Below are 26,839 nucleotides of genomic sequence, written 5' to 3' on the forward strand. Positions count from 1 at the left end.
TGGGTTGGATTGAAGATTGAAAGCTCATGAGGTAATCATTTTAACCATTTTTAAGCTAATTAGGGCTTTAATGGTGTTTTGATGATTTGAGCTAATTATGTAAGATTATATTAAGAAAGTTTGTTAGTAATGTTTAATCAAGTGTTTAGAAACCTTGAACAAGCTTTTTATGTGATTTCCTTGGTGTATATATATATATATATATATATATATATATATATATATAAATGTGTGTGTGTATGTTTGCGTGTGTGTGTGTGTGGGGGGGGGGGGGGGGGGGGGGGGGAGTTAGGTTCATATGAGACCATCATATTTTGTGAGACATGAGGACGCAATCCTAATCACTTATTTTGGAGATAAAAAAAATTACTTTTTAATTGCAAAATAAATGAAATTTTTCGAAAGTCTTTTTAAAAAAATATTATTTTCGTCATTTATTGTAACCATTTTTAAGCTAATTAGGGCTTTAATGGTGTTTTGATGATTTGAGCTAATTATGTAAGATTGTGTTAAGAAAGCATGTTAGTAATGTTTAATCAACTGTTTAGAAACCTTAAACAAGCTTTTTATGTGATTTCCATGGTGGATATATATATATATATATATATATATATATATATATGTGTGTGTGTGTGTGTGTGTGTGTGTGTGTGTGGAGGGGGGGGAGGGAGGGGGTTAGGTTCATATGAAACCATAATATTTTGTGAGACATGAGGACGCAATCCCAGTCATTTATTTTGGAGATAAAAAAAATATTTTTAAAATGAAAAATAAATGAAAATTTTCGAAAGTTTTTAAAAAAAATATATATTATTTTCGTCATTTAGATTATCCATAAATAAATAAATAAATAAAAATTGTCGTTTTTTTTATATATACGTGAAATATTCCAATAGAATATTACAGTATAAATATTAAAACAAAATTGTTAGAATATTCAAATATTTCACTAGAATATTAGACTATAAATATTCAAATAATATTAATAGAACATTAGAATATTTTAAAAATTCTTACAATTTTAATAGAAAATTACAATATTTTAATATATCTAACAATTCGAATAGAATACTAGAATATTCTGGCATTCTAAGAATTATGTTTGAATATTTACAGTGTAATATTCTATTAGAATATTTCATTTTTTTTCTTTTTTTGTTAGGTAAACTAAATGACGAAAATAATATTCAAAAAAAGAATTTTCGGATTTTTCCTTTTATTTTGATATGTGTAATTTTTTTTTTACCCCCAAGATGAGTGGCTACGATCGCGTCCTCATGTCTTACAAAATTAACATGGTTTCAAATGAACATCTCTCTCTCTCTCTCTCTCTCTCTATATATATATATATATATATATATATATATATATATATATATATATAACCAAGAAACCAAGGAACTAATCCAAAGCATCGAAATTTAAAGCGATCAACGGCAACAGGAAGAGTTGTAGACTTTACAATGGAATCCTAACTAGTGATTATGTGAACTGATGCATTAGAGATTAGATGATAATGAATTAGGTATTATAGGTGCTAAATTCATTGGTTGGAACAGATTAAGTGATAGAGAGTGGAAAGATAGAAATATGATCCATTAAGTTGTCATTTTGACTATAAGAGTCATCAAGCTCTTAATAGGCTAAGACAAGTATTAAGAACCTATATATGTGTATGAATAAGCCTAAGAGCAAAGAAGATAGATCCAGAATGCGTTAATGTTGAGGAAAATGGGACAATTAATTCTTCACTAACTAATAAGGTGAGTTATCTCTCTTTCTCTCTCTCTCTCTCTCTCTCTCTCTCTATATATATATATATATATATATATATATATATATATATATATATATATATATATATATATATATATATATATATATATATATATATATATATGTGTGTGTGTGTGTGTGTGTGTGTGTTGAATCTTGGGCGCTAAGTTAATGTTTCCAAGTAATGAGATAAAAATAGATGATAATTATACGCATAAAAAGATGTGAGAACATGTACATATAATTAGAGTATGTATGAGGTATACATTAGATACATGTAGTATAACATGTAAGTCAGTAATATATATATATATATATATATATATATATATATATAGATATATATATATATATATATATATATATATATATGTGTGTGTGTGTGTGTGTGTGTTGAATCTTCGGCGCTAAGTTAATGTTTCCAAGTAATGAGATAAAAATAGATGATAATTATACGCATAAAAACATGTGAGAACATGTACATATATTTAGAGTATGTATGAGGTATACATTAGATACATGTAGTATAACATGTAAGTCAGTAAGTATATGTTGAGTGTGTTAAGTAGATAATTAGGGTACTTGTTAGTACCCAAGAGATAATAGAAAACAACAAAAGTATGATTATATGTAATAAAATCATAAGAGTATGTATATATGTCTAGACATTACTAGGATTATGTAGAATACCTATATGTTAATAGACATAGATAGAGATTAAGTACTTAATGAGTTAAGTACTAGATGAGAAGTAGAAGTGTGTTAATGAGATATCTCGATAAAGAGATAGATTGTCCATAGGAGAAATATTGTGTGACGATATTATATGTTACAATAGTGTGGGATAAGGTTTTATAGCTACCACGAGATATGAAATCCTACAAATATCACGACTTCACAAACATGAGACAACATCATACTCCAACACTCAACAGTATATATAACACCACCACCACTTATGTTCAATCCATATGTTATCAAGTCAAAAACATCCCTACGAACATTTGTCCATTTTTCTCAAGAAAATGCAACAGCTCGTACGAGAGCAGCGATTATGAACAATAGAAAGCTACTAAGCTATAATAGCAACTAACTAGGGAAGAATCCTGCGTTGAGGGGGTTGGGGGTATTTCATAGTCTTTTATTAAAAAACAGGAAATAGCAACAAACTTTTCAATGCTTTATATTTGTAATGTGTTCTTCCTTGAATTTGATTTCCAACAGCTGCAGCAAGTATGGCTATCAATAGCAAATACTAATAAAAGTTGGAAAAAATGTAGTTTAATTTATTAGGAAATATTAACCAAGCAAACACCTATTTTAAGAAAATATCATGTTCATTAGGAATTATTTTGGTAGACAATAGTCATGTACGAATGCTTGGCTAAATGTTCAACATTTTCGTCTTCGAAATGCCAAACAGGTGTTCATGCTGAAAGCTTTACCTTTCTCCATATTTTTAGATCATCACAAAGTCTTAATTTGGTGTTCAGACTGAAATTTTAAGATAAAAACCAAAAAACATTATAACATAAATATAAGCTTAGATTTAAGAAAAAACTAAACAAAAATAATTTCTAAAATATCACTTCAAATTGTTTGAAATCCGACTATCCAATTCTTCTCATCCGTTACCTTTGAACCATAGATGAACCAAAAAAATTTAGGCTTTTCTCACGTAAGAAATTATCAAACTTTACTTGTTAAATACATAAATGCATACTTTCTCCAATTGACTTAACTTTGAAGAACTCCATGCCATTGACCCCTACGAAAATGAAAAATGCATAAACAGAAACATGATTGGGAGAAAATGCTTAACTTTAGAAATAACAACATAATAAAACATTAGAAATTAAAGAAGTGTGTGGGATACCAATCTTGAAGGCTTGCCACAAACACATGCAGTCACATGTAAACCAATTCATTGTTTTCTTCAAAACGACCAACATACCCCTCCTCACTCCTCTACCACAACCACATACAGATACAGTCAAAAGACTCGTGATTCTTTCATGGCAAAAGTTGGATAATATCTGGTGTAGAATCTCATAATTAAGCATACTCGAAGGAAAATTAAGCATACCCTGAATAATGGTTTTGAATAAAAAATTGAAAAAGTTGGTTCAAGCATTTTGTCGAGCAGTTTGTGTGCATCCTAAGAATTACAATCAAATCTCATAACAAAGGCAATGACAGTACCTCATATAACTGACTGTCTCTGAGTCCCTAAAAGCTTCAACAATAAGAAAAACTCCAAGAATCAGTCATTTCCTACCAAAAAAAAGAATGATGATGTTTCATTCTTATTCAGCCACCCAAATGAAAAAAAAAAGGCAAAAACATTGTAATATCATTTCATACTGTGAGTTATTTTACTAAATTAACAACAAAGGCAATGACAACTCATATTTTGCTTTAATAATCTATTAAAACTTGTCTTACCTTACGACCATGTTGTTTTACTTCACCGTATTAGTAAAATATCCCCTATTCATTTCATCTTTATTGGCCAAAATCACACAAACCTCAACAGAAATTCAACCACATCTTACACAATAATCCACTCGAGATTTAAGTAATTATAAGAAATATAAAACGCAATAATTGCTGCTCAACAACAGCATAAATCAAGTGCATGTAACACAATCACACGATATCATTATGTCCAGGATCTGGTTTCAGCAAAATATAAATTCAAATTAAGTTATCTAATAGAAATCAAGGAACCGATCAGAGGCGTGTAAAATAAACATATGTTTTGAACGGCTCTTGTAGCTTAGACGACCAGCACTTTCGACCATCTAGTCATCGCCTTCGAGGCTATACAAAAGAACCATAAGCCCTAAAATTGAGAGCAGTGGTGGGAGAGAGCAAAGATGAGGTGTTAGAATTGAAAAAACCCAACAAAAAAAAAGGGAAACATTACCTGGCTGATTAAAATTTTGTTGAACCCAAGGTGAAAGCGTGACTGAAAGTGAAATTGACACCCAATCCAAATATGAATACTAAAAACCCAATCCAAATATGAAATATGCTAGGGTTGAACGGTTACCTTTCCAACCAACCCAGCAATCCTCGGCGTCATACGTCGCATGTTCATAACAAAAAAATATATAATTGGAGTTCAAAGTTATAAGTAGAAAAATCGAAACAACACCTTCGTTGTTACAGAAATCGATAACAGGAAAAAAAAAGTTTAAAGGACATTTCTTACCCTTTAGATGTAGAAGAGGGCAGTGGGTGTATTCCTTATTTGTTGCTAGTGAGGGCTTCCGTCATGCTTCTGCCGATATACAGAACTTCATCTATCACACGAAGGCAGAGCAAGCAGCCAATAGTGAGACGTAGACCGGTCGTCGGAATCCATTAAAGGAAGAGAGGGGAGACGGTAGGGTGAAACAGATGGTGTGTGATAATCGATAGTCTAGAAAATATGTGGCAAGAGGTAGGTTGGGTATATCGGTGAAAAGGAAGCGGTGGCTACCGACAGTAAGAGTGGTGGACTATTAGAGTAACAATGGAGTATTGAGAGTGAGTAAGCAAAAAGATGCAGAAACAAAGGGAGAAAGCCATGTATTGGTGCAAAACGGTGAGATAGTAATAAAAGAGAAGCAAAAAAGGACACGTAGATGAGAGGCATCCAGTCCACGACACATGTACTCCACTATAGAAATTATAAAGGATAAATAACAAAAAAGTAAATCCAGAAAGAAATTTAAAAAAACAAATTAAAACAACCAACCACAAATAAAATTCAGCCAATCAGATCATGTGGCACTTCAAAATTAATATATATATATATATATATATATATATATATATATATATATACTAGTAGTGTACCCGCGCAAAGTGGCGGGGCGCATAAGTTCTTTCGGTGATATATTTCATTCACAAAAATGTTATGTTCCAAAAGAAAGTACATGTCGAAGACAATATAATCAAACTATGGTGTTATTTGTTACATGATACATCAAATAACCGATAAAAAGAAACCGGTCAAGACGACATAAAAGAAATGTTTAAGTTGTTCAAACAAAAATAATAAAATTATATAAGAATACACAAAATATGAAAATGTGTAATATGACATGACTGATTATACATTATTAATCGTGCAATACTTCTTTATACACCGCATTTGTCGGGTATGGATATTTTATCTAAAGTTTAGTTTCTAGAGAATATTACTTCTTTTAGACAAATAGTTTATTGCATCTAAACAATTATCATTAAGAATTACGCTAACAGAAATAAAATCAATTAGAACTAAAAATGTAGAGTTGAAATTCTTTACAAATAGACATGAATACTTTATTGATTGTGCATTATTAATCGTACAAAACTTTTATATTACACATTTGATGTATAGACTGCACTGTCGTTGAATTCTTTATCAAGGATCACTAATATTTTTGTATTGGCACGTGATATCTCTCTAGATAATGCCACATAATGTTAGTCATGCGAGAAAACCGATTCTGAAAGATAAATTCCTACATTTGGTATTGTTTTTCATTGAGCTTTATTGATTGTCATCTCGAAACATAATCAGATTGGAATTGTTTTCTCATCAGCTTGAATAGGAACATGTCATCTTAAGACGGACATAGAGGAATCGTTGACAAAAATACCATCTTTCCAGCATGTTGACCAACAACAATTTCATCATCAATGACATTGTGCTGAAAACTTTTACATATCAATTGAGTATCATTACACAATCAATTTAATGGGTCGAGATTTTGTAACAGTATGATCGGGCATCCAACTTTCAGTCGTAGGTAATGAGGAGGTAAACCACTAACACCGAGGGTGTTCAAGAATTCCACGAGATGGTAATTATTTATATCATCTAAGATTTTAAAGATTTTAGATTTAGTGACATAAAAAGAAATTGTATTTTATTAGACTTCTTGAACATTGGTTAATCACAAAAGAAGTCCTTATATTGTTTTATATTAGATTTAGAAGTAAAAAGTTGTTATTATTATTATTATTATTATTATTATTATTATTATTATTATTATAGATCGAATCTTTTCTACTTTTTTTAATTTGAATAATCATAACATTAATAAATCAACACAAGTTTTTAGTTGATACAAAATTATAAGAACATTGTATATATTAAAGTAGAAAAGTTATAAGAAATAAGCTAATTATTTAATGTAGAAAAATGTATCGTTGCTATCAATGAGTTCTATTTTGATGAAGTGAAAAAAGAAATTAAAATCGTGTTTTTTATGTCTAATGAGTGATGGGTTCAAATCATTACCCTACAACTTCAGTTTCAACTACAACTAATTATGTAACAATGTTGAAATGTATTCTCATTATATTTGAATTCTTTATAAATATATCTAGTACATGAAAGTATAGAATCTTAAGCTTAACGATTTTCTTATAACTCTATTTCTACATAAGGTCATATGCATTGGTGTTAATAATCATTTTATGCATAAAAATAGTAGTGAAGTTAAAATAAAAATAACATGGTATGCATTTACATCATCAGCAAGAAATCCCACAACAGTCAGGTGTGGCTACCTTCTACAATAGTAAATAAACATGAATGTTGCTTAGCAAATTGTTCCGATTCTATAATTTTGTTTCAACTTTCAATCCAATTTTCCTTTTACAGTATCCCATAAAAATGGAGCATATTAGAGATGGAAAATGATATAGAATGTAATTTCATTGATTTGTTAATGAGTAGGTAAAACAATAAAAATATAAAAATATAAAAAAAGTGTTAAAAAATAGAAAAAAAACACTCATTCAACAGGAGCCACAATGGCAACAGGAACGACAATAGGAGCATGCAAAAACAGATCTTCTACGACCTCTTCACCTTAAGAAACACAACAATGTTCTACATTAAAATCCTTTGACATACTTTAATCAGGTACCTGCAATAAAAAAACAAAAAGATGTGTAAAAATTATGGTTCAAAATACTTTTGAAGACCACAAAAAGGACAACATTATGGACTAAAAGAAATGTTATTATTATTTAATAGAAACAATTATGGGGATAGTTTTGTCAATAATAAACAAACATTATAAATTAACAACAAATTATAATGAAAATAAACTACCTTCAACATATGATTAGAGTCGTCCTACTCTTTCTGTTACCCACACTTTAATTAAGTTCTCCGTATAACCAACAAGAAACAGATGTCAAATAAGTAAGATAAGTAAAATCCATCAAACCAATGTTTATCACTTCTAAAAAAGTAGAAAACCTAATAACTCCATGTGCAAGGAAATCATTCCCAACACATCAAGAAATAGATTAGTTTTTAGATTCAAATTTAGAGAAAAAAGAGACAGAATAAACTTTGAATCATAAAAATACCAACATATTGTTCAACACCAACACAATGAAGATCAAATGAATCCTCCTTGGAATAAAGCTACTTCATCTTATTTAGTGGTGTGGTCCACCCTAAACATCTATGACCATCTGGAACTTTTCAATAAAGTCATATGCACCTCCATTGGGGCTTTATTCCACCAGAACAAAAAGTATATCTAAGAAACTGAACTACTAAAACAAAAATAAAAAATAAAAAATAAAAATGACTCATTCCTCGTAAAATAAACCAAGACATTCATCAAATATTTTGTATGCATAATGTTATCCCAAAAATTGGTTCCACACAATACAATATGTTGGGGCAGAAAGACCCAAAGATAGATTTGTGTTCCTTCGTTAATCCTCTCTGTAAAAACAATGTTGTAACTGATGGGATTTATGCATAAGAACAATCCTATGTGCTCATACAAACCCTAATGCTTGGATCTAGGTTTCTCTATTGTACATGCTTTGAATCCAAGACTATAAACTTAGATCTAACATATTATAAACTGAATTAGGGTTTATAGAATTACCTTTAATTGTTATATAGTAATAACAATCAATTCCTTGCTTGGATTGGCCTTAGAAAGCTTAGTGCCTCAAGTGTTGCACCTCTAATGGAGTCACAAACACCTTATGCAACTTGGATGAAGAGGAGAAGAGAGGGGAGGCACCAAAAACGGCTGGAAACCCTAGAGAATCAGTTGTTCACGTTTTTGGAGCCTAAGGGGCCCTTTATATACTTGTATGGGCTGCTAGGGTTTCAGTCAAAACCCTAATGGACGGCTTAAACTCTAAGAAGCCCATGGAACCTTCTGGATAAGGCCATGGACGAAAATATGATGGGCTTCCATCATAATTTCGTTCACCCCTTGTTCCTTTAGCATTCCTTAGCCTAATAACTCAATTATCCAATAATTGCAGTCCAGTCCCCTGAATTTAATTAATCTCTTTTAGCCACAAAATTAATTATCAATTAATTCTTGACTAATATTACTTAAACAATATGATTTCTCCTTTAATATATTATTCTCATAATATATTAATAAATCATATTTAAACCTCATCCTACATATTGCTATGGTGAAGGCAACCCAAAAGGACCATGCTCATAATCGGGTCAAGTACATACCAAAATAGTTATGGACTTAGACACTAATCCAATAGTCTCCCACTTGGATAAGTCTAATAACTATTTTCCGTATGACTTCAGAACCTGATCAGCAATCGTAGCTTTCAAAAGCCGCTGTCAACTCTGATCTTATCAGATAGCGTGTCCTCTAGATAAGGGATTATATATTCCTCCATTCTCAAGATATCATATAGACAAAAGACATGAATTTTAATCATTCTCTCTCTATTGTTTCCCGACTTCCGATTTATGATGACTGATAACAGACTACAATTGAACACATCAACTTAGTCCCGGCTTGGCCAAGCGCTTAGGTGTCATCACTAAATCATCGAGAGGCCCACATATATCGCTTCTATCCCACTTTGGGTAAAAGGAATGGATAAACTTTGACTCAAATGCTCGCTTGCATTTACTGATCGAATCACACACAACAATAAGTTTTATAACACCAAGTTACTGGTGCGTTTACTTATTATCATTGTGTAACCGACCAACAAATAACAACTCACATGTCTCGGTTTCAAGAATATACAATATTATCGTCTCACTAATCACTCGTGATAAAACCATGAAGTGATCCAAGTGAGCGTGGGTTTAATCCCATACTTTAATCTTATCAAAGCACTCATGAACTCTGCAGCAAACTTGTGCTATGTCTAAACACTTCGGACAATCTACAGACAGATTCATGACAGTCTTCCTTCATACCTACTCCCAACGTATGACCGACTGTGGATGTTTGAATAACCTAGTTATTCTGGAAGTCAAAACATGCAAATTGAAACATAACAATAATACTTAATCCTATATGGCCTCAAACTTGTGAGAGTAAATAAAACACTTCTATTTATCCACCATATTGATTACTCATTATTTACATTTAATGTTTCGGATAGTCAACTCATTACTTGAATTACAACAACAAATGTCCCATGCTCTAAGCATGCACACTTTGTTTCCTATGGTCCATGCTTTGTGAAATAGAACAATTGAAAACTTTTCCAATGATTCTCATTTCACAATTCCTCAATCCCCATTATTAGTGTAAGAACACAAGGTTCTTTCACTACTAGAATATGCTACATTCTAACATTTTACGCAACGATCCTTTCGTAAAGTCATAGCACAAAAGTCACCAAGACTTGGCTAATGAAATTACAAAGTATTTACTTAGAAATTGTTACAAGACAATTCTATAGACGTGAAGTCTCACATTCAAAGTACATTCATTTGAACATCCTTCTTGCATAAAAATTTCTATCTAGGCATAGATTCTCAATATCCAATTCCCAATATGGAAACATTTCCACATTTTCCATATGACAACTCATTCTTAATAGAATCTTATCTATTCATAATAATGTCGATATGGTCCATCCAATACCATACTTTCAACTACTTACAAGCGACCAATCCTCAGCGAACTTTGGATCGTCCTTTGATAGTTGTTTAATAATTTTAGTCAAAACCCATTCTAGTCCTTTTTCCCTCTTAATGCGCTAGACATTTGAAAAATTTTAGAATGGTAAATTATTATAGCATTTGCAATCGATCATATACCCGAAGTGTATGGGACACGATGCATAATATCTCACATAAAGATATGATACTTTACCAATCTTTTGCCATAATATTTTATGTGTCATGTTCTCATAATTCGAACTATGAAGAGGGATGTCGTAATCATAATCGAAATTTGAGAACACACAATGTATCCTTTGACTGAAAATATTAAAATTTCTCAATCTAAGCTTTAGATTTTGAAACAAAGTATAATATTCTCTCCCTTAATTATATTAAAAACAATTTTTCAACCCATGCAACTTTGCAAATTGAATCTTTGTTTTTCTATAATTAATATTGCTAACTTGCAATACTTGCCATAATAATCATACAAGCATAACACTTATGCTCCCACTATCATGATGATTATTATCATATAAGCATAACACTTATGCTCCCACTAGCTTTGACATGTATTTAGAAAACAAATGAACTTCAAGAAAACAAAGCCTATTGAATTTCTGAAATTCATATTTCTAATACCAGATGCTTTGATAAGCCTTTATCTAAGCTTCTTAAACTTATACACCTTCACCTTAGATAGCTCATATACGTGCTTAAACAATTTAGAACTTATGTTACTAAGTTCCAAATGTTCAAACTAATTGTCAAATCTCACAATACGAACTATGGAAAGGGATGCCATAACCATAATCGAATTTGAGAATACAATTTTCACAATTGCTATCTTCTTAAAACCTCTCTTAGTGAAAGTATTTCCTCACAGTCATTTTCATGAAGGATGGAATCTTATGACACTTAGATTTTATGGTGTATGAGTTCCTATCCATGTGAATTTGCCAAAACCAAGGTTTGCGACAAATCCAAACTCATATGGACTGAACTTTCTTAATCTTGATTTCTTGCCCTATGGTAACACGAGTGCCCACCATGTCTTCCAAGTAGTTTAGTAACTTGTCCTTACACATCAATGTACATTCCATCGACTAAGGCTCTACTATGCATTCAAATGAGAACTCATAGAACTCACATACGCAATTAACTCAATTGGAATGGCACAGAAACAAGATAATGTCAGTACGACAGGTTGTAAACCTCAAGTCGTGTGCTAGTGATGATCGATAAGGTTTATTCTTGATTTGTTCTTGAAATTTTTCTAGACCATTAAGACTCCCACTGACTCCTTGACATATAAAATTCTCTTGTCAAGAAACATTTCTTGACAAATCAAATATTCAAGAGTTAGTGTAGTTCTTATCAAGACAAAACACTTCACATAATTGGTCCTAGTTGGTCTTTGTCTTATCCAAGACAGCACAACTTACCAATTTCAAATGTGTAAGAATAAGGAAACCTTTTTTCTAAATTCCACATTGGATGAGTGTTATAAACCTACTTAAAACTTGTCACAATCTTGACTCTAAGACTTGATATTGGAACGAAGTATGATCGACTTCTTGATTTAACCATTTCTACAATTCTCGATTCCTCTTCTTAGACATGCAATTGCACTAAGACTCACTTAGAGGATCAATTGAGACATGGTTCTTAATCATTAAGACTTATCATAAAACACAATAAAAGGTACTCTCCCTTCTTCTTAGAATAGAGAAACTTTTATCTTTCTGCCTACTTGATTCTTCTTTATTCGTTCTACTATTCATTGATACTTTTTCAATCAACTCAGAATTACACATAATCTTATAAGTATAATCATATTTACTAAACTTTAGTAAATCATGACGAATATATTTGTCATTCTTGTGGTGGACTTGATCAACGCACAACCTAGTGTACTTGATCTCCTAGTCCTTCAATTTGACACTTTGTCAAAGAATTAGTCTAAGTTTCCCAAATGTGAAAGTTTTTCATTCATCATACAATACACATTGCGTGATTCCAAGTTTCTGTCCAATTGAAACTTGGGCGATGAGAAACTCTCCCTATTTGGTAAACTTTTGACATTTCCACAAATAACATAATTAAGAATCAAATCCATTTTGCTAATAATAGAAGTACACAAACATCAATTTTTCATATATTTCATTGCAAGGATAAACAAATAAGATAAAAACCAAAATTTATTTTATTCATAAAAACAGCGGAAAACATGTCCTTACAATGCAAAATTCAAATGAAAAACTATTTAATCATATACTCCTAACAAATCTATCATAACTTCCTAAGCTCAAAATCTAATCTTCAAATTCATGCGATCGAAATCCATTTCTTCGTGATCAGACTCATCTTGCTCTTCCATCAAACTTCCTCTCTTTTCTCTAATCCTGCAAAACATGCAAATGTAATCTTATCACATTATGAATAAAGAATAGGAATTTGAATGTAGTTAGATAGTGGATTTTATACCTGAAGTAGAGCCATACTCATCGACTCTCCTATCTCTTAGATTCTTCAGGTCCTTCGGGCAGCTTCGTATCCATTGCCCCTTCCCTTGGCAGCAGGAACAGGTGGTGTCCATGGAAGCATGGTTGGTTGAGTTAGCAGATAAATATGCTCCATTACTTCGCCAAATCATTTCTGATTCGGCAGCAATAAGCATATAAGTCAAGTCAATGAGGGTTGCGTCAAGTTTCATCATATGATACTCTCTAATGAATTTATCATATGATTCAGGGAGTGACTGAAGAACCCAGTCCACAACCAACTTATTTGAGATAGACACACCCAACATAATCAACGTATCAATGTGTGATTTCATCCCTAGGATGTGAGCACACACGGATTTGCCATCTTGATGTTCCATTTCCAATAGGGATTCGGTGATCTTGAACCTTTCAAATCTTCGATTATCTGGGTTAGGGAGAACAACGGGAGGAAGAGGAGGAAGTGAAATCAAGCTAGTCCACATTGATCTCTCACTTTGAATCAAGCTTTCACTTTCATTAGGAACACTTTTTCCTTGGGATTCGGGAATACCACGGTTAGACATCTACAAAACGGGAGAAAATTCAAGTTAAGTTGATTGACTCCTTAATAAAACACCCAAATGAGTTATTAAGGCTAGGATCCAACACAATATTCTACAACCTAGAAAAGGGATGCCGTAATCTAGTTGCAAAATATTTGAAGGTAGGTAAATGACGATTTACCAATTTCCACCATGAAAAACGAAAAAGGAAGTTTAAGTTTTAAATTAATTGAAACTCCTAGATCTTTTGAGATTCATTGAACTTTTCAATGGCATGTTTAATCTCGATTATGCCCTTCTATTTGTGACTGGGATGCCGAGGATCACAAACAAGGTGTGAATAACCATACGAATCACGTGGTGCACCCAATGCTACAATCACCTAATCAATGTGCCGGTTAGCCACACACGCTCCATTGATCTATGACAAACATCGAGTCACCCTTCGCTACCAATGTCATCCCCAAATTAGTGTGCCAGTTAACCACACACGCTCCACTAACGTTTGACAAGGGTACAAAGTGTAATTCCATGGGTTAGCATACAATTTCACATTTTTCCTAAAGTAACTATGATTTGGGAATTTGAAAAAAAAAACATTTAGTTACTTTGTACTTCATTATACTTATAATGGAAGGTTTCTGTCCTATCCTACCCGTTCGGCTAACGACCCTCCACTAGTCAAGAGTGCGGTGGGTAAGAGTGGATACCCATACAATCGCCATTTTATAGGCAATTTCCTTAAACACCCCTTATAGACCAGCTTCGTGAATGAGGCCTACTAACGGTAAGACTGACTGTTTACTCATACATATAGAATATTAGATTTTTAATGTTATATATAGTATAGGGTGTATTTTATACTTTTAAAATACTAGTTGGTTTAACTTAGTAAATTATACTTTTAATTTAATTAAATGTAAACCAAAACTTTATGGGTTTATTAAATCACTTTTAATTATACACTTTAATTAATTAATAAAACCATAAGGGTGCAATTTGAACTTTTCAAAATACTAGGGTTTTAGAATTTAACATTTCAAAATTAAACCTTTTAATCAAAAATTTAAATTCCAAAACTTGAGGACAAGTTTTGAAACTTTTCAAAACATAAGGGATCAAATAACAAATAATTCAAATTAAACAATTAATTTCATAATTATCTATATTTGACCTAATCTTATTTTAGTCACTAGATAATTACCAAATAATTTGAAATAATCCATATTTATCATATAAACAACCAATATTTAAAAGATTTGAAATTATCTATTGTTTTTGGCTAGGATAATCACTAATTTAAGATAAAAATCGGATTTTTAACTTCAAAAACGAATTAGGCATTAAAACCAAGTTAAAACAGCAGCTAAAACCCGAAATACCCTCTGCCTGACGAACTGACTCGCCGAGTCAGACCTGGACTCGCCGAGTAGGGGTCAACTCGCCGAGTCCAGATACTGACTCGCCGAGTTGAGTCGGGCAGGGGCCAAAAACTCGATTTTCATCAAATAAAGCAGTTAAGCATCACATACAACTGAAACCAATCAAGGCTCTGATACCACTGATGGGATTTATGCATAAGAACAATCCTATGTGCTCATACAAACCCTAATGCTTGGATCTAGGTTTCTCTATTGTACATGCTTTGAATCCAAGACTATAAACTTAGATCTAACATATTATAAACTGAATTAGGGTTTATAGAATTACCTTTAATTGTTATATAGTAATAACAATCAATTCCTTGCTTGGATTGGTCTTAGAAAGCTTAGTGCCTCAAGTGTTGCACCTCTAATGGAGTCACAAACACCTTATGCAACTTGGATGAAGAGGAGAAGAGAGGGGAGGCACCAAAAATGGCTGGAAACCCTAGAGAGTCAGTTGTTCACGTTTTTGGAGCCTAAGGGGCCCTTTATATACTTGTGTGGGCTGCTAGGGTTTCAGTCAAAACCCTAATGGACAGCTTAAACTCTAAGCAGCCCATGGAACCTTCTGGATAAGGCCATGGACGAAAATATGATGGGCTTCCATCATAATTTCGTTCACCCCTTGTTCCTTTAGCATTCCTTAGCCCAATAACTAAATTATCCAATAATTGCAGTCCAGTCCCCTGAATTTAATTAATCTCTTTTAGCCACAAAATTAATTATCAATTAATTCTTGACTAATATTAATTAAACAATATGATTTCTCCTTTAATATATTATTCTCATAATATATTAATAAATCATATTTAAACCTTTATCTCCTTAAATCATCCTACATATTGCTATGGTGAAGGCAACCCAAAAGGACCATGCTCATAATCGGGTCAAGTACATACCAAAATAGTTATGGACTTAGACACTAATCCAACAGTAACAGAAAGCCTCGACTAAAAAAATAAACAGCCCCTTAGATTCAGCTTCAGCAAAGTAGTAAAACAAATATCTCCATTTTGATTCATGAATGGAGATGTAGTCTTCTAATTGTTTCATGAGACATGTTGGAAATGGTAGCCTAATCAAACCAAAACAACAATAAGGAAACTTAATTATCTCTTCCATGCCCCAAAACTTTTGTGATGTTATATAATAAAGGCTATATTTTTCAGCATCTGTATTTCTCTTTACCAAGATGTATATGAGTTATCAATCTTCATGCTCTTTACCAGAATCTGTAAACGTGGCAGAGTAAGTCCATCCAGATTGATAGGCTTTAAAGCTGGCTTTGCATAAGAACTGTCACTTCTAGTAGTTTTAGGAGCACATGTTGGATATAGAGAACTAATAATTAAGCTTCACTAAGGTAAAATAGAAAAGATAAAAAGAGTTGGAGATCTGCCTTCAATATTCCTGTCTAAACTGGCAGTCATTTTGAAAAATTGATACGCTATAATTACTTGCCTGCAAGGTACATAGTGAAACACATAAGAGTCAAGAAATAAATTGCATTTCTAGTGGCAAATAAGCACTATTACTTTTGAAGGTATACATGCATTACAAAAAGAAAACAGTCTTGATATAGTAGATGTAAAAATTCCAGTTTACCCATGAAGTTCATACGAAGTTCATACCTGTGATGTAGTTGAAGCCAACAAAGATGAGATTCATGAAAACCTGCTCAAATAAACATTTTAATATTAAGATATTTCTTACTATGGAAAATGGTGAAAATTCATGGAAATAAAAAGAGCTCCATATGGAAAAAAAACACATAGATCTAGATGCAACGTGAAGATTTGTGATCAGGGACATTTCCAATCACCCAATACCTCAGCTTCTAAATTATGAGGATTATGTCAAGACCTAATCACAAACTTTATGAATATAAACAAAAATAAGAGGAAGATAAACAATTATATGGGTTTAAAATCATACATCTTGTTTGTATATGTGTATTTGCAAATCCAGTGAATGTGGTGTCTAGGGTATAATAGTGTCAATTATTGGAACCCACGAGAACAGTGTGCTAATTTTAGAACTTAGTGATATAGATTGGCACTGTCTAGATTATGAAGGCGGATGAGGGGAGAAACAATTGGATTCAACATAAATCGATCAAGGATTAAAGGGGGACGGGTGTTTTTTAAAATGATTGGGAGGATGAAAGGATACAATGAGATTGAGAGAGAAAGGCTACGTAGATGCTAAATGGAATTGAATCTATAATTCGAGATGGGAATAAATAACAACAATTTGTAGATTTTGCATCTTCGATTGCATATGGGAAAGTAAAATACAAAAATCTGAACCTGGAAAATCTACCCGTGTTGATCAAGCCCTAATCACAAAAATAAGAACAAATTAGAGATACATAAGAAATGGAGAAATTAACACATTGTTATAGGAGAGAGAGAGGGGGGAGAGAGAGAGAAAGAGAGAGACAGAGAGACCGCTCAAGAACAATCGAAATCGTTGATATCCTTTTTTGGAAGGAATTATCAGGGTGACCTTCAATTCACGTTGTAAGCTACAAACTAAATACCACCAAATGTTAACTAATAAGTGTAAATAGGATGAAAATGTTGATCAGAGCAAGCAACCCAAGCGATAAACTCTTAAATACTCTAGCAGTAAGATTTTGAGGATTTACAGATAGTGGATCGGTGGTGACGATGGGTATGGCGAACCCTAGGACATCAGTGATGGTGGCTGATGTTTGGATGATGGGTGATGTCGTGAAGGTCTCGATTGGTTATAATGGCAACGACGATCGAGTTTGGGTAGGGTTTATGGATCTCGGATTAAACGATTCAATTGGGTGAAGATGAAGAGCATGTTAATATATGCAGAATTTAAGATATTTGGTGAAGCGTATTTGGATGAGAAGGCTTTCAAATTTTGAATGAACCCTGAACTAACGGAAGAAGATCAGATTTATAAGGATTAAAAAAACATGGTTAAAATTCAATATTATTTTATTAATGGTCACTTGTACCTGTAACTTAATGGTTTAGACGTTTTAAAAAAATAATATTTTTATATTCGATATATTTTTAGAAATAGTTAGATTTCTTATATATATATATATATATATATATATATATATATATATATATATATATAGAGAGAGAGAGAGAGAGAGAGAGAGAGAAATTAAATTACCTCCTACCTTTTATGCCTACAATTATTCCTACCCACTAAAATTATGACAAATCATCATTCAATTTAATTCTAATTGATATATTCCTAATATAGCATTAATGAGTTAGTTAAAAAAATATGGAATGATAATACTTGTCATAATTTTATTAGGTAGGAACATTTGCAAGCATAAAAAGTAGGAAGCAATTTAATTTCTCATATATATATATATATATATATATATATATATATATATATATATATATATATATATATATATATATATATATAATGAATTTGTTAAATAGAGAAAGAACATATGAAACAATCAATCGACCAATATCTTAAAATATGAAATGATCCACAACCCAATTGAGAGGAAACAATGGAACCACATATACCAAAAATGAAGAGAAAATAGAGACAATATTTTACGTGCCAAAACATAAATTCAATTCATTACAAATCTCCGCTCCCAACTGAATCACTCTCACTCTCACTCTCAGACCAATAATGAAAACCATCAGGAAACTTCATATTTGATGAAAAAGCGAAACCTTTTAGCTTCCAAACGCTTCAGAACCTACCAACAAAAGAATACAAGTGAGAAGATACAAATATGGGAATCTTGCAATGACATCTCGTTAGAATAGAAAGAGAGCCAAGAGGTAGAAGCGAAGATATACATGCTTCATACAGATGAGTTATAAGCAGCACATGTATAACATATATTAACAAATAAGAATGTTGAGATGGGTTTGTAGTTTCTGACTTTCTTCTACAACGTAAATGTATGGGGATGTTTGGAGGTGCATTTAGATAGAGACTACTATGATTTAAAGCAGATAATCAGTTGATTAAAGATAGAGATAGTTAGGGTCAATTCTTTATTCAACAACAATCAGAAATCGTAATCATAATCATTTTTAACCAAACACTCAAAATTTACATTTTAATGATCATATGATTTTTACATAGATATAAATTGTAAGAGGGAAGCAAAATTTTACCATACAACAGAAAATCCCAATTTTAAGATCCTTGACATGGGAGAGGTTTAGTATTAAATCCTTTAAGCATCTCTTCTTCATCTTCTTTATGCGATGTTCCCCAATGCCCTATCCTTGTATAATCTAACTCTGCTTCCACTAAAGAAGGCAAGTTTACTAACAAAAGCTTCCACAACAACAAATCATCTATGATTGTTAGTGATGAAATATTTTTCGATAATATCGTTCACAGCCTGATAATCTCAAATCAGTAAAACATGAACTTATGAATAAAAAATTGATCTACCAGACACTCCTCTTCGGAATCCATATCCCATAACGTTAAGTAAAGCTCTTCAACATTACATCTTGTAGCATAACGTATCCAATTGTTGACTTGCGATTCAAAGCCAGTATCATAAGTGGCATCCACTTCGAATTTCTTAAGCTTCACTTGCCGACATTGAACTAGGGTTTTGTCGACGCACGAAACAAAATCGGACCATGGTTGATTATCCTCAATATGTATGAAAACTAAAGAAGAAAAGCTTACTCCAAAGATTTGTCCATCGCTTCGAAAGTGTACCTGTTCTAATGGCACCTTTTGTACAGGGTAAACAAGACAGGATTTGTAGAAACAAGCAATCCGGCAACTCACTGATTCGATCGTCTTCTCCCTTCTCCATGATTTTTTGCAACTTTCGGGAATTTTAGGTCCATCTTCCACCGTTTCCATGGCGGCAACAGAGCTCACCAGCATTATATCAAGAATTTCAACACTTTTCGATTGATTGATATAGGAGTATTATTTTACATTCATTATTAAGTTTGAATAAATCACATGGACTCCTATTTCAAGGTCATTTTTGCCCTTTTTGTTTTTGCTTTGTTGGATATACTATATTATGACCCGCGTTTAACGCAGAGAATATAAATTAAATACATATCACATTTATAGGTGGTATTGTCTTAGGTGAAATTTTAATAAAAAATGTTAGTTAAATTCATTTTTAGAGTTTTGAACCAAACTTATTAAATAAAAATATTAAATATTTATGTTAGAGCAATTTGGTTTTTTAATACAGTAATTTTTAACATAAATGATCCACATGATCTTTGTTTTATCACGACATGATGTGACTCATTGATTAAAACATGGTGTGTAGTAGTTTATGAATCGACTATGTTCAGTGTACCAACCTCCATGGAGGCTCACATGGCTCTTTTCATATTGGCCCTGTAAAACCAAAAGCAACAATAAGTTGTTATATGTACCAACAACCTTACATTCTGCAAGGAAATTCGATTAACATTATAATTAAAGTGCATTGCCATAACCATAAACATCAAACTCAGACATGTAATTTGGTCGATTTCTAAAGTATTTTTCCCTTATAAGAATTAAAATATGATTTTTCAGGCTAAGCCCAATCAAATATACATATCTTTCGCTTAAAGAAATTATTACAAAAAAAAACATGTTATGAATAAAAAATAATATTAGTTTCATAATTTATCATAGGTTAACACTAATAAAGTATAATGAACTTTCATAAATCTTGCATTTTGGTCACCACATCCAACTAACAAATGAAATCCAGTTTAATGGATTGATTCAAGAAGTGCATCTATGACTTCTTGTAGCTGAATTTGGAGAAATGCTAAGAGCTACTAAGATACGAGGGAGCAGTATGTGAGGCTACGGTTGGTTTCTGGAGGGCATTATAAATTCAAAATCGTTAGTACATATCTTTCACACATGCTTCAATTTGTCAAAATCAAATTAAATCAAAAATAAAATAATAAATAAATAAAACTCATATATGTAACCTACCAATCAAACAACTTATTTTTCATAGAAATAAATATCACAAATCTAAAATTTACACTTTATATAATATTCTTAAATTATATCTTACATTTTCATCTTTAATGGTCACTAAGGCCTCTTCCTGCCCCACTGCTGTGACATGAAAGAACTATAGAGTACACACATGCTTAATCGTACCGACAAAAATCAATATTTTTTTATGATAACTATTGATATAAGTTTAAATTATATAATAAAAAGTAAAACGAAATATAAGGGTAAAAATAATCCAAAAACTATTTAACGTAATGTATATTTCATAAATGGAAGTTAAGTATATAAGCCTCATCTACTTGTTGGAGATCAGTAATAACATGAAAATTAAACTTATAAAGGAAATCATCATTTGCAGAGTAAAGGATGAAGGACAAAGCGTTGCTACAATTAGCATATATGCTTTCTGGACTGGCTTTAGCAAGAAATCTTAACAATAAAGAAGATGTTATTTTTGTTGCTTTAAAATAGGATCATTGATAAAGATCCTAACCATAGTGAAACAATTGTGACGGAGAACCATTCTGAAACGATGCATAATGAAGTTAGTATAAATGTATATTCATTTATAGTAAAAGGAAGAATAATATTTTGAAATTTTTTTAAGGTGTAAGTTGTGAATCAGAGTAATGAACAAACCTCTATAATAAAATATTTTTTCGTATTGAATAACAACTACCATAGGAGTTTGTTTGTTATTTTTTAAATAGTATGCAAATTGTTGTGCATACTTATCCCAGAATGTTATATTTATTTGTTTGCTTCTATAAAAACCAAATAATAAATAAATATACAATATAAAATGACATTATAAAGTAAAATTTGACACAAAATTTTGAAAAGTAAAAAAATATCATCTTCCAAAAAAGTGGGATCCTAAGATATTATCTTGGAGATTTTCGGCTATTCATTTGGAAAAAGAATTAAGATATCAGTTATATTGATTCAAAATTTCAAATTAATTGACTTGCTTATTTGATGAGTTTTAAAATTCAAACCAATATCTCAAACTGGTTCATTTTATGTGGAATATACTGTGAGATAAATTATAAATAATATTGATTTAATTTTAACTCCCAAATAGTTTGCTGATTTACTGGGATTTGATTAGATTTTATATGTTAATAACCGAATTATTGATATGTTTATTTAATGAGTTTTTTCAAAAAAAAAAAAAAGTTAAACGAATTTGAATTTGAAGCCAAGAGCTATAAATAAAGAAGTTAAATTAGGAATAATGTGGATTAGAGAAACTGATATCTAGTATATAAATTAAATGATATGCTTTAATTGATAATATAATTGATGAATTTAAATATTCTATAATTAATTGAAATTTTTTTTGAATTCTATTTGGGAAAGATGATGTCAGCAATTTGATCTAAGGGTAAAAAACAAATCATTGAAATACAATCAAAGGCCCTGATTGCTTCATTGATGAATTAAGGGTTCTTTTTTAATAATATTAAAGATAGATATTTTTATAAACATAAGTTCGATCTTGGTGTGCAGTGGTGTTGATATTAATTAATTACAACATAATTAAATTGGTATAATTGCGGCAATTGATTTTAGTGGAATCGTAGCTGGTTGGGTATATTGGTTTTAATTCTCATGTAATTATTTTCATGCTAATAATTTCTTTGATGACGGCTTGCCTCAAAATGTAGCACACCCTCATAAATATTGTTGAATTTCTATTCTAAAATAAATCACAATAATTTCGAATAGCAATTATTAGCATGAAAATAATTACATGAACTTAAAACTAATATACCCAACCAACTATGCCTCAATTATCCGTCAACATAATCCGCCTCCTTCAAGTTCGATAGTCGTTTTACTTTTTACTTTTTACTTTTTACTGCAAAAGGGCAGATGACTAAATTTAACATAACAAACCCAAAAAAAAAGTATCATTCATCAAGTAATGTATTTCTGGCTTTATGTTAGTCTACTTCAACACTTGATCGCAACAACATCCAAAAAAAACCCTGGGAACTGTAAAGTGATCAAAAGCCAAAAACTCAAACAAAAGTTACATAGATGCAGATATAGATACATATACAGATTCGCAACAACACAAGGAGACAATGGCTTGGCTTGATTAATAATATTCACAAGTTGTGAAACATAAGAAAAGTAGGAGCAAATGCAGTAGATGCAAATTCAACACAAGAAAAGGAAACGTTACTGATTATTAAAATAAAACAAGAAACCTTTGAAGGATTTGGATTTGAGCAGACAATAAACAGAAGGTAGATTTCTAGCATAAAGAAGCAAGCAGCTCCAACAAGGAAGCAACAAATTGCATTTGGATGTCTTGTTCGATTGTTTGGAAGAGAGGGACGTGTACAAAGACGGATTTAACCCCATTTTGCTCTGCAAACCGAAGGGAATGATAGTACACATAGTTGCACACAAATCTGCCCGCATCATCTGATGTCACCACATCATAACCCATCTTTGCCAACGATCTTGTTATCTCATCCACAGGAACACATGTCTGCAATAAACAACAAGTAAAAATTTAGTTTCAAATCTTATGAAAAGACGTAAATGCCCTCCCTCATCATTGGAAATGATTATACCTTTCGTGTTTTTGAAATTCCACCATCTGCAGGAATAATAGGAACTTTCTGCAAATAAAAAGGATTTGACATTACAGGAATTATATTGGTTACTTACCTTTTTTTCATAACAATTTTGAAGTACAAGGGTGTTTTTTGAACATTTTAGATAGTTAGTTACCTGAGGCTTCCATCCCATCTCATCAGGACAGCGGAAAGTAGCTTCATTTACAGCTTGATGCTCAATAGCAAACCTTGTGGCCCCGCTATTAACTCCAAAATGTAACTGAAAAAATAAGAATTTGCAAAAATATATATGTATTATATTATATTATATAATTCATTGGCTTATAGTTCATACACACATTAAAAATAATAAAAATAAAGGTTTAAATGCTCATTTATGCAACGATGTTTTTGCAATTAAGCTGTTTTCTACACGAAATGTGCATTTATAGGACAGAATATACAACATTTTACTTGTAAACAACTCATTGATACTGGTTGCACAAATTGGTAAATATATTAAACATTGTTGCACAAATCTATCCAGTTATAGCAAAGTACAATGCTGTAATGAAATGGAAGTTATAATACACAAATATATGAAACTACATTGCTATTTCTTGCATTTAGCCCATAAGCACACATTTGTGCTAAAGCCTCGTCTTCTTGTGTTTACTTCTACTAAGTGCACCTATAATAATCTAAACTATCATGGAAAAACTCACGTTGACTTGCCTCTTTCCAGTGCCTAAAACATGAATTTTCCTTTAGATTCCATCTATCTTTCTTGTTTACATAGTTTGTGAGCATTTTTAAAATATCACAATTACCCTTCCCATGTTCCCAATCATATTTCCCCATGTATCACTCTTTTACTTAATTGACTTTGTGGGAACAAAACAAAATCCTCAGAAGCTGTATATTATATAGATGTTTCTTTTTAACTAATGCAAAAAGAAGTTAAGAACAACTCAATAGAAAAAGTTACAGAAACAAAGTTTTCCCCATTAAATCCCAAGTGTTCACAAATTTCCCTTGATTATTTTTTATTTTTCCTCTTTCTCGAAGTATCATTCAAACAGTACTTTATCTTATCTGGACAGCGGTTAATAGGAAAATAAAGAGGAACAGGGCCTTAGAGAAAGGAAATTTTATGGAACTCCCACCTTGATTTGATGGGAATTTTGGGCTTTGTTATAAATAACGTAATGATTCAATACAATCACCAAGGACATTTTTTTGGAACATTTATAACAGCTATGATAAAGACTGGCATAAAGGATCTATATGCATGGTGATACTTTATTTGTCAACTACTCAATTCACAAGGATCAGCCTCTGGGTATTATGATATGGTGGTATGGGGTATGAACTAATAACATACGGTTGCTCAATCTAGTATTAAGGTTGAATTTAGATACATGGAATATGCAGTAGGTGACCTTTTGTGGATAAAAAAATAAAATCATAATCGATGAATGATGATCTCAAAATTTAGAGATAGAAACCTATGAAGTAGTAATGAATATTAACTTTGTATGTATACAATTAGTAAACATCAATTTCACATAGAAAATTGAGAATCAAAGATTAGAGATAACAACTGACCAGAATGACTTTGGAAAAATTGGATTGTTCAGTGTCCTTGCTGACAGCAGATTGTAATGTCTGATACAAAGGAACAAGAGCTCCTTGGCCTGCAGTCTCCAGAATTGTGCAACTACCAAGTGTCACCCCCTTTGGCAATCCATTCTTCTTCATATACTCGTTCAAATTATTAACAATTTTCTCAGTTGGATTGTCTGAAACTCCATGAAATTTCTTAAACCCTGTCACATGGAACGTTACTGCTGGAGGCCCTTCTGATCCCATTTACCTAAATTTGATCACTAATACTAAAGATGCACCTACAAGAAGAAAATGATTGCTTATCAGTTGAGATCAAACTCTAATTACACAGAATACTTATTCCCATCAGTTTATAATGTTTCAGCAAATCTAGTTTCAATTATGAATATAAAGTTATTTAGAGGTCAAATAATCAGTTTGCTCATAGTTGCAACGAAAGTATAATTATCCACTATTAGAGTAGAATTAGTTAGATATAGACCTGTCAGTTGACCCAATTTTATCTATTCGTTAAACGATATCAATTTCCCAAACACATCGCACTATCAAAAGTGATTATCTGTCTCCAACACCATGTTTTATCAAGGTTGATTATGTGATTCTGAATTTTCAATAGAGTAATCACTTTCAAAAACGATAATCGAAACAATCCCTAAGTCGGAAACTTGTATTTCTGCAGATGAATAATTATCGTGTTTGAGCTGAAAGTCAAACGAACACCTGACAACTGATTTCAAATACATATCCGGAATCAAATAATACATACAAAAAAATCGAACCGGTCAGTGATTTCTTCGGCAACAGTACATGAGAATTGTGATCGAGCATATCACAGACGAAATCACTGAAGGCCAGCATGAAAATAATAATAAAAAAAAAAAAACCCTATAACTTTTCGATAAATAGAATCGAATAAATCAAACTGTGAACTATAATTCAGAAGCAATTGAAACAACAAAACCTGATAAAAGGCATATTGGATCAAACAAATCAAAAGGGAGGAAAAGGAGAAGGAATTGTGCGTTTACCTGAGAATTGTGCGCGAAATGGGTACAACCACCAGTCTTATCTGTATAAGCGATTAAGCAAAAAAGTTTAAGCTGATTGAGATTCCTTTTGGCAATCAAAAGCGAAGAAAAATACACATTAGAGGACGTGTCAAATGGTGTGTCGTTGTCACACTTTGATGAAACTTGGCATTTAACATCTTCCCTAGTTCCCTTTACCATTCTTTTTTGATGAATGCAATCGTATTTTGTCCTTACTTTGGCCAAATACAAAAAATATGACGCCTAATTCATTTAATCATTGTTTTACCTATATTTGCAAATAAAAGGTAAAATTCATAAAAATTCAATGTTTTTTTATTAATTAATCCCACTTTATGTAGACATTTGCAAAAATTACCAACTAATCCGAAGTTGAGCATTTCGTAGTAGACCTAATTAATTTTGGATTAACTTTACGTCTCATCAAAATATAT

General features: G+C 31.7%; 2 protein-coding genes and 2 long non-coding RNA genes across 25 annotated transcripts; all 4 read right to left on the reverse strand.

Moving 5' to 3' along the window:
• Positions 1–3,542: 3,542 nt before the first annotated feature.
• On the reverse strand, positions 3,543–5,502 carry LOC111898717 (uncharacterized). The gene is made up of 3 exons (XR_002852684.2): positions 4,832–5,502; positions 4,706–4,747; positions 3,543–4,621 (listed from the first exon to the last, which is right to left on the reverse strand). It is a non-coding gene; the product is annotated as an uncharacterized LOC111898717 (long non-coding RNA).
• A 7,365-nt stretch (positions 5,503–12,867) lies between these two features.
• Positions 12,868–18,071, reverse strand: LOC111898715 (uncharacterized). 21 transcript variants are annotated; one of them, XR_008225049.1, is made up of 5 exons: positions 17,808–18,071; positions 16,789–16,831; positions 15,444–16,618; positions 13,172–13,754; positions 12,868–13,089 (listed from the first exon to the last, which is right to left on the reverse strand). XR_008225049.1 is itself a non-coding variant. In XM_052765241.1 (5 exons), the coding sequence occupies exons 4-5, from the start codon at positions 13,752–13,754 to the stop codon at positions 13,064–13,066; spliced, it is 609 nt and encodes a 202-aa protein (XP_052621201.1). In that variant the 5' UTR covers positions 15,444–16,389; positions 16,789–16,831; positions 17,808–18,071; the 3' UTR covers positions 12,868–13,063. The 21 variants fall into 21 exon arrangements, 11 of the variants coding, with proteins under 11 accessions (XP_052621201.1, XP_052621198.1, XP_052621202.1 ...); XR_008225047.1 differs by having other exon boundaries at positions 16,789–17,691; XR_008225055.1 differs by having other exon boundaries at positions 15,444–16,389; positions 17,467–18,071.
• A 547-nt stretch (positions 18,072–18,618) lies between these two features.
• On the reverse strand, positions 18,619–20,154 carry LOC111898714 (uncharacterized). Its single transcript, XR_002852680.2, has 2 exons — positions 19,309–20,154; positions 18,619–18,881 (listed from the first exon to the last, which is right to left on the reverse strand). It is a non-coding gene; the product is annotated as an uncharacterized LOC111898714 (long non-coding RNA).
• Positions 20,155–23,238: 3,084 nt separating this feature from the next.
• LOC111898713 (uncharacterized) lies at positions 23,239–26,540 on the reverse strand. Of its 2 annotated transcripts, none has more exons than XM_023894587.2 (5): positions 26,385–26,540; positions 25,336–25,634; positions 23,903–24,007; positions 23,743–23,790; positions 23,239–23,657 (listed from the first exon to the last, which is right to left on the reverse strand). In XM_023894587.2, exons 2-5 carry the CDS (start codon positions 25,597–25,599, stop codon positions 23,418–23,420), a joined length of 657 nt encoding a protein of 218 aa, XP_023750355.1. In that variant the 5' UTR covers positions 25,600–25,634; positions 26,385–26,540; the 3' UTR covers positions 23,239–23,417. The 2 variants fall into 2 exon arrangements, with proteins under 2 accessions (XP_023750355.1, XP_023750356.1); XM_023894588.3 differs by lacking the exon at positions 26,385–26,540 and adding an exon at positions 25,838–26,255.
• Between the last annotated feature and the right edge of the window lie 299 nt (positions 26,541–26,839).

The sequence above is a fragment of the Lactuca sativa genome, chromosome 7 (genome assembly GCF_002870075.4).
Source record: "Lactuca sativa cultivar Salinas chromosome 7, Lsat_Salinas_v11, whole genome shotgun sequence".
Taxonomy (NCBI): Eukaryota; Viridiplantae; Streptophyta; class Magnoliopsida; order Asterales; family Asteraceae; genus Lactuca; species Lactuca sativa.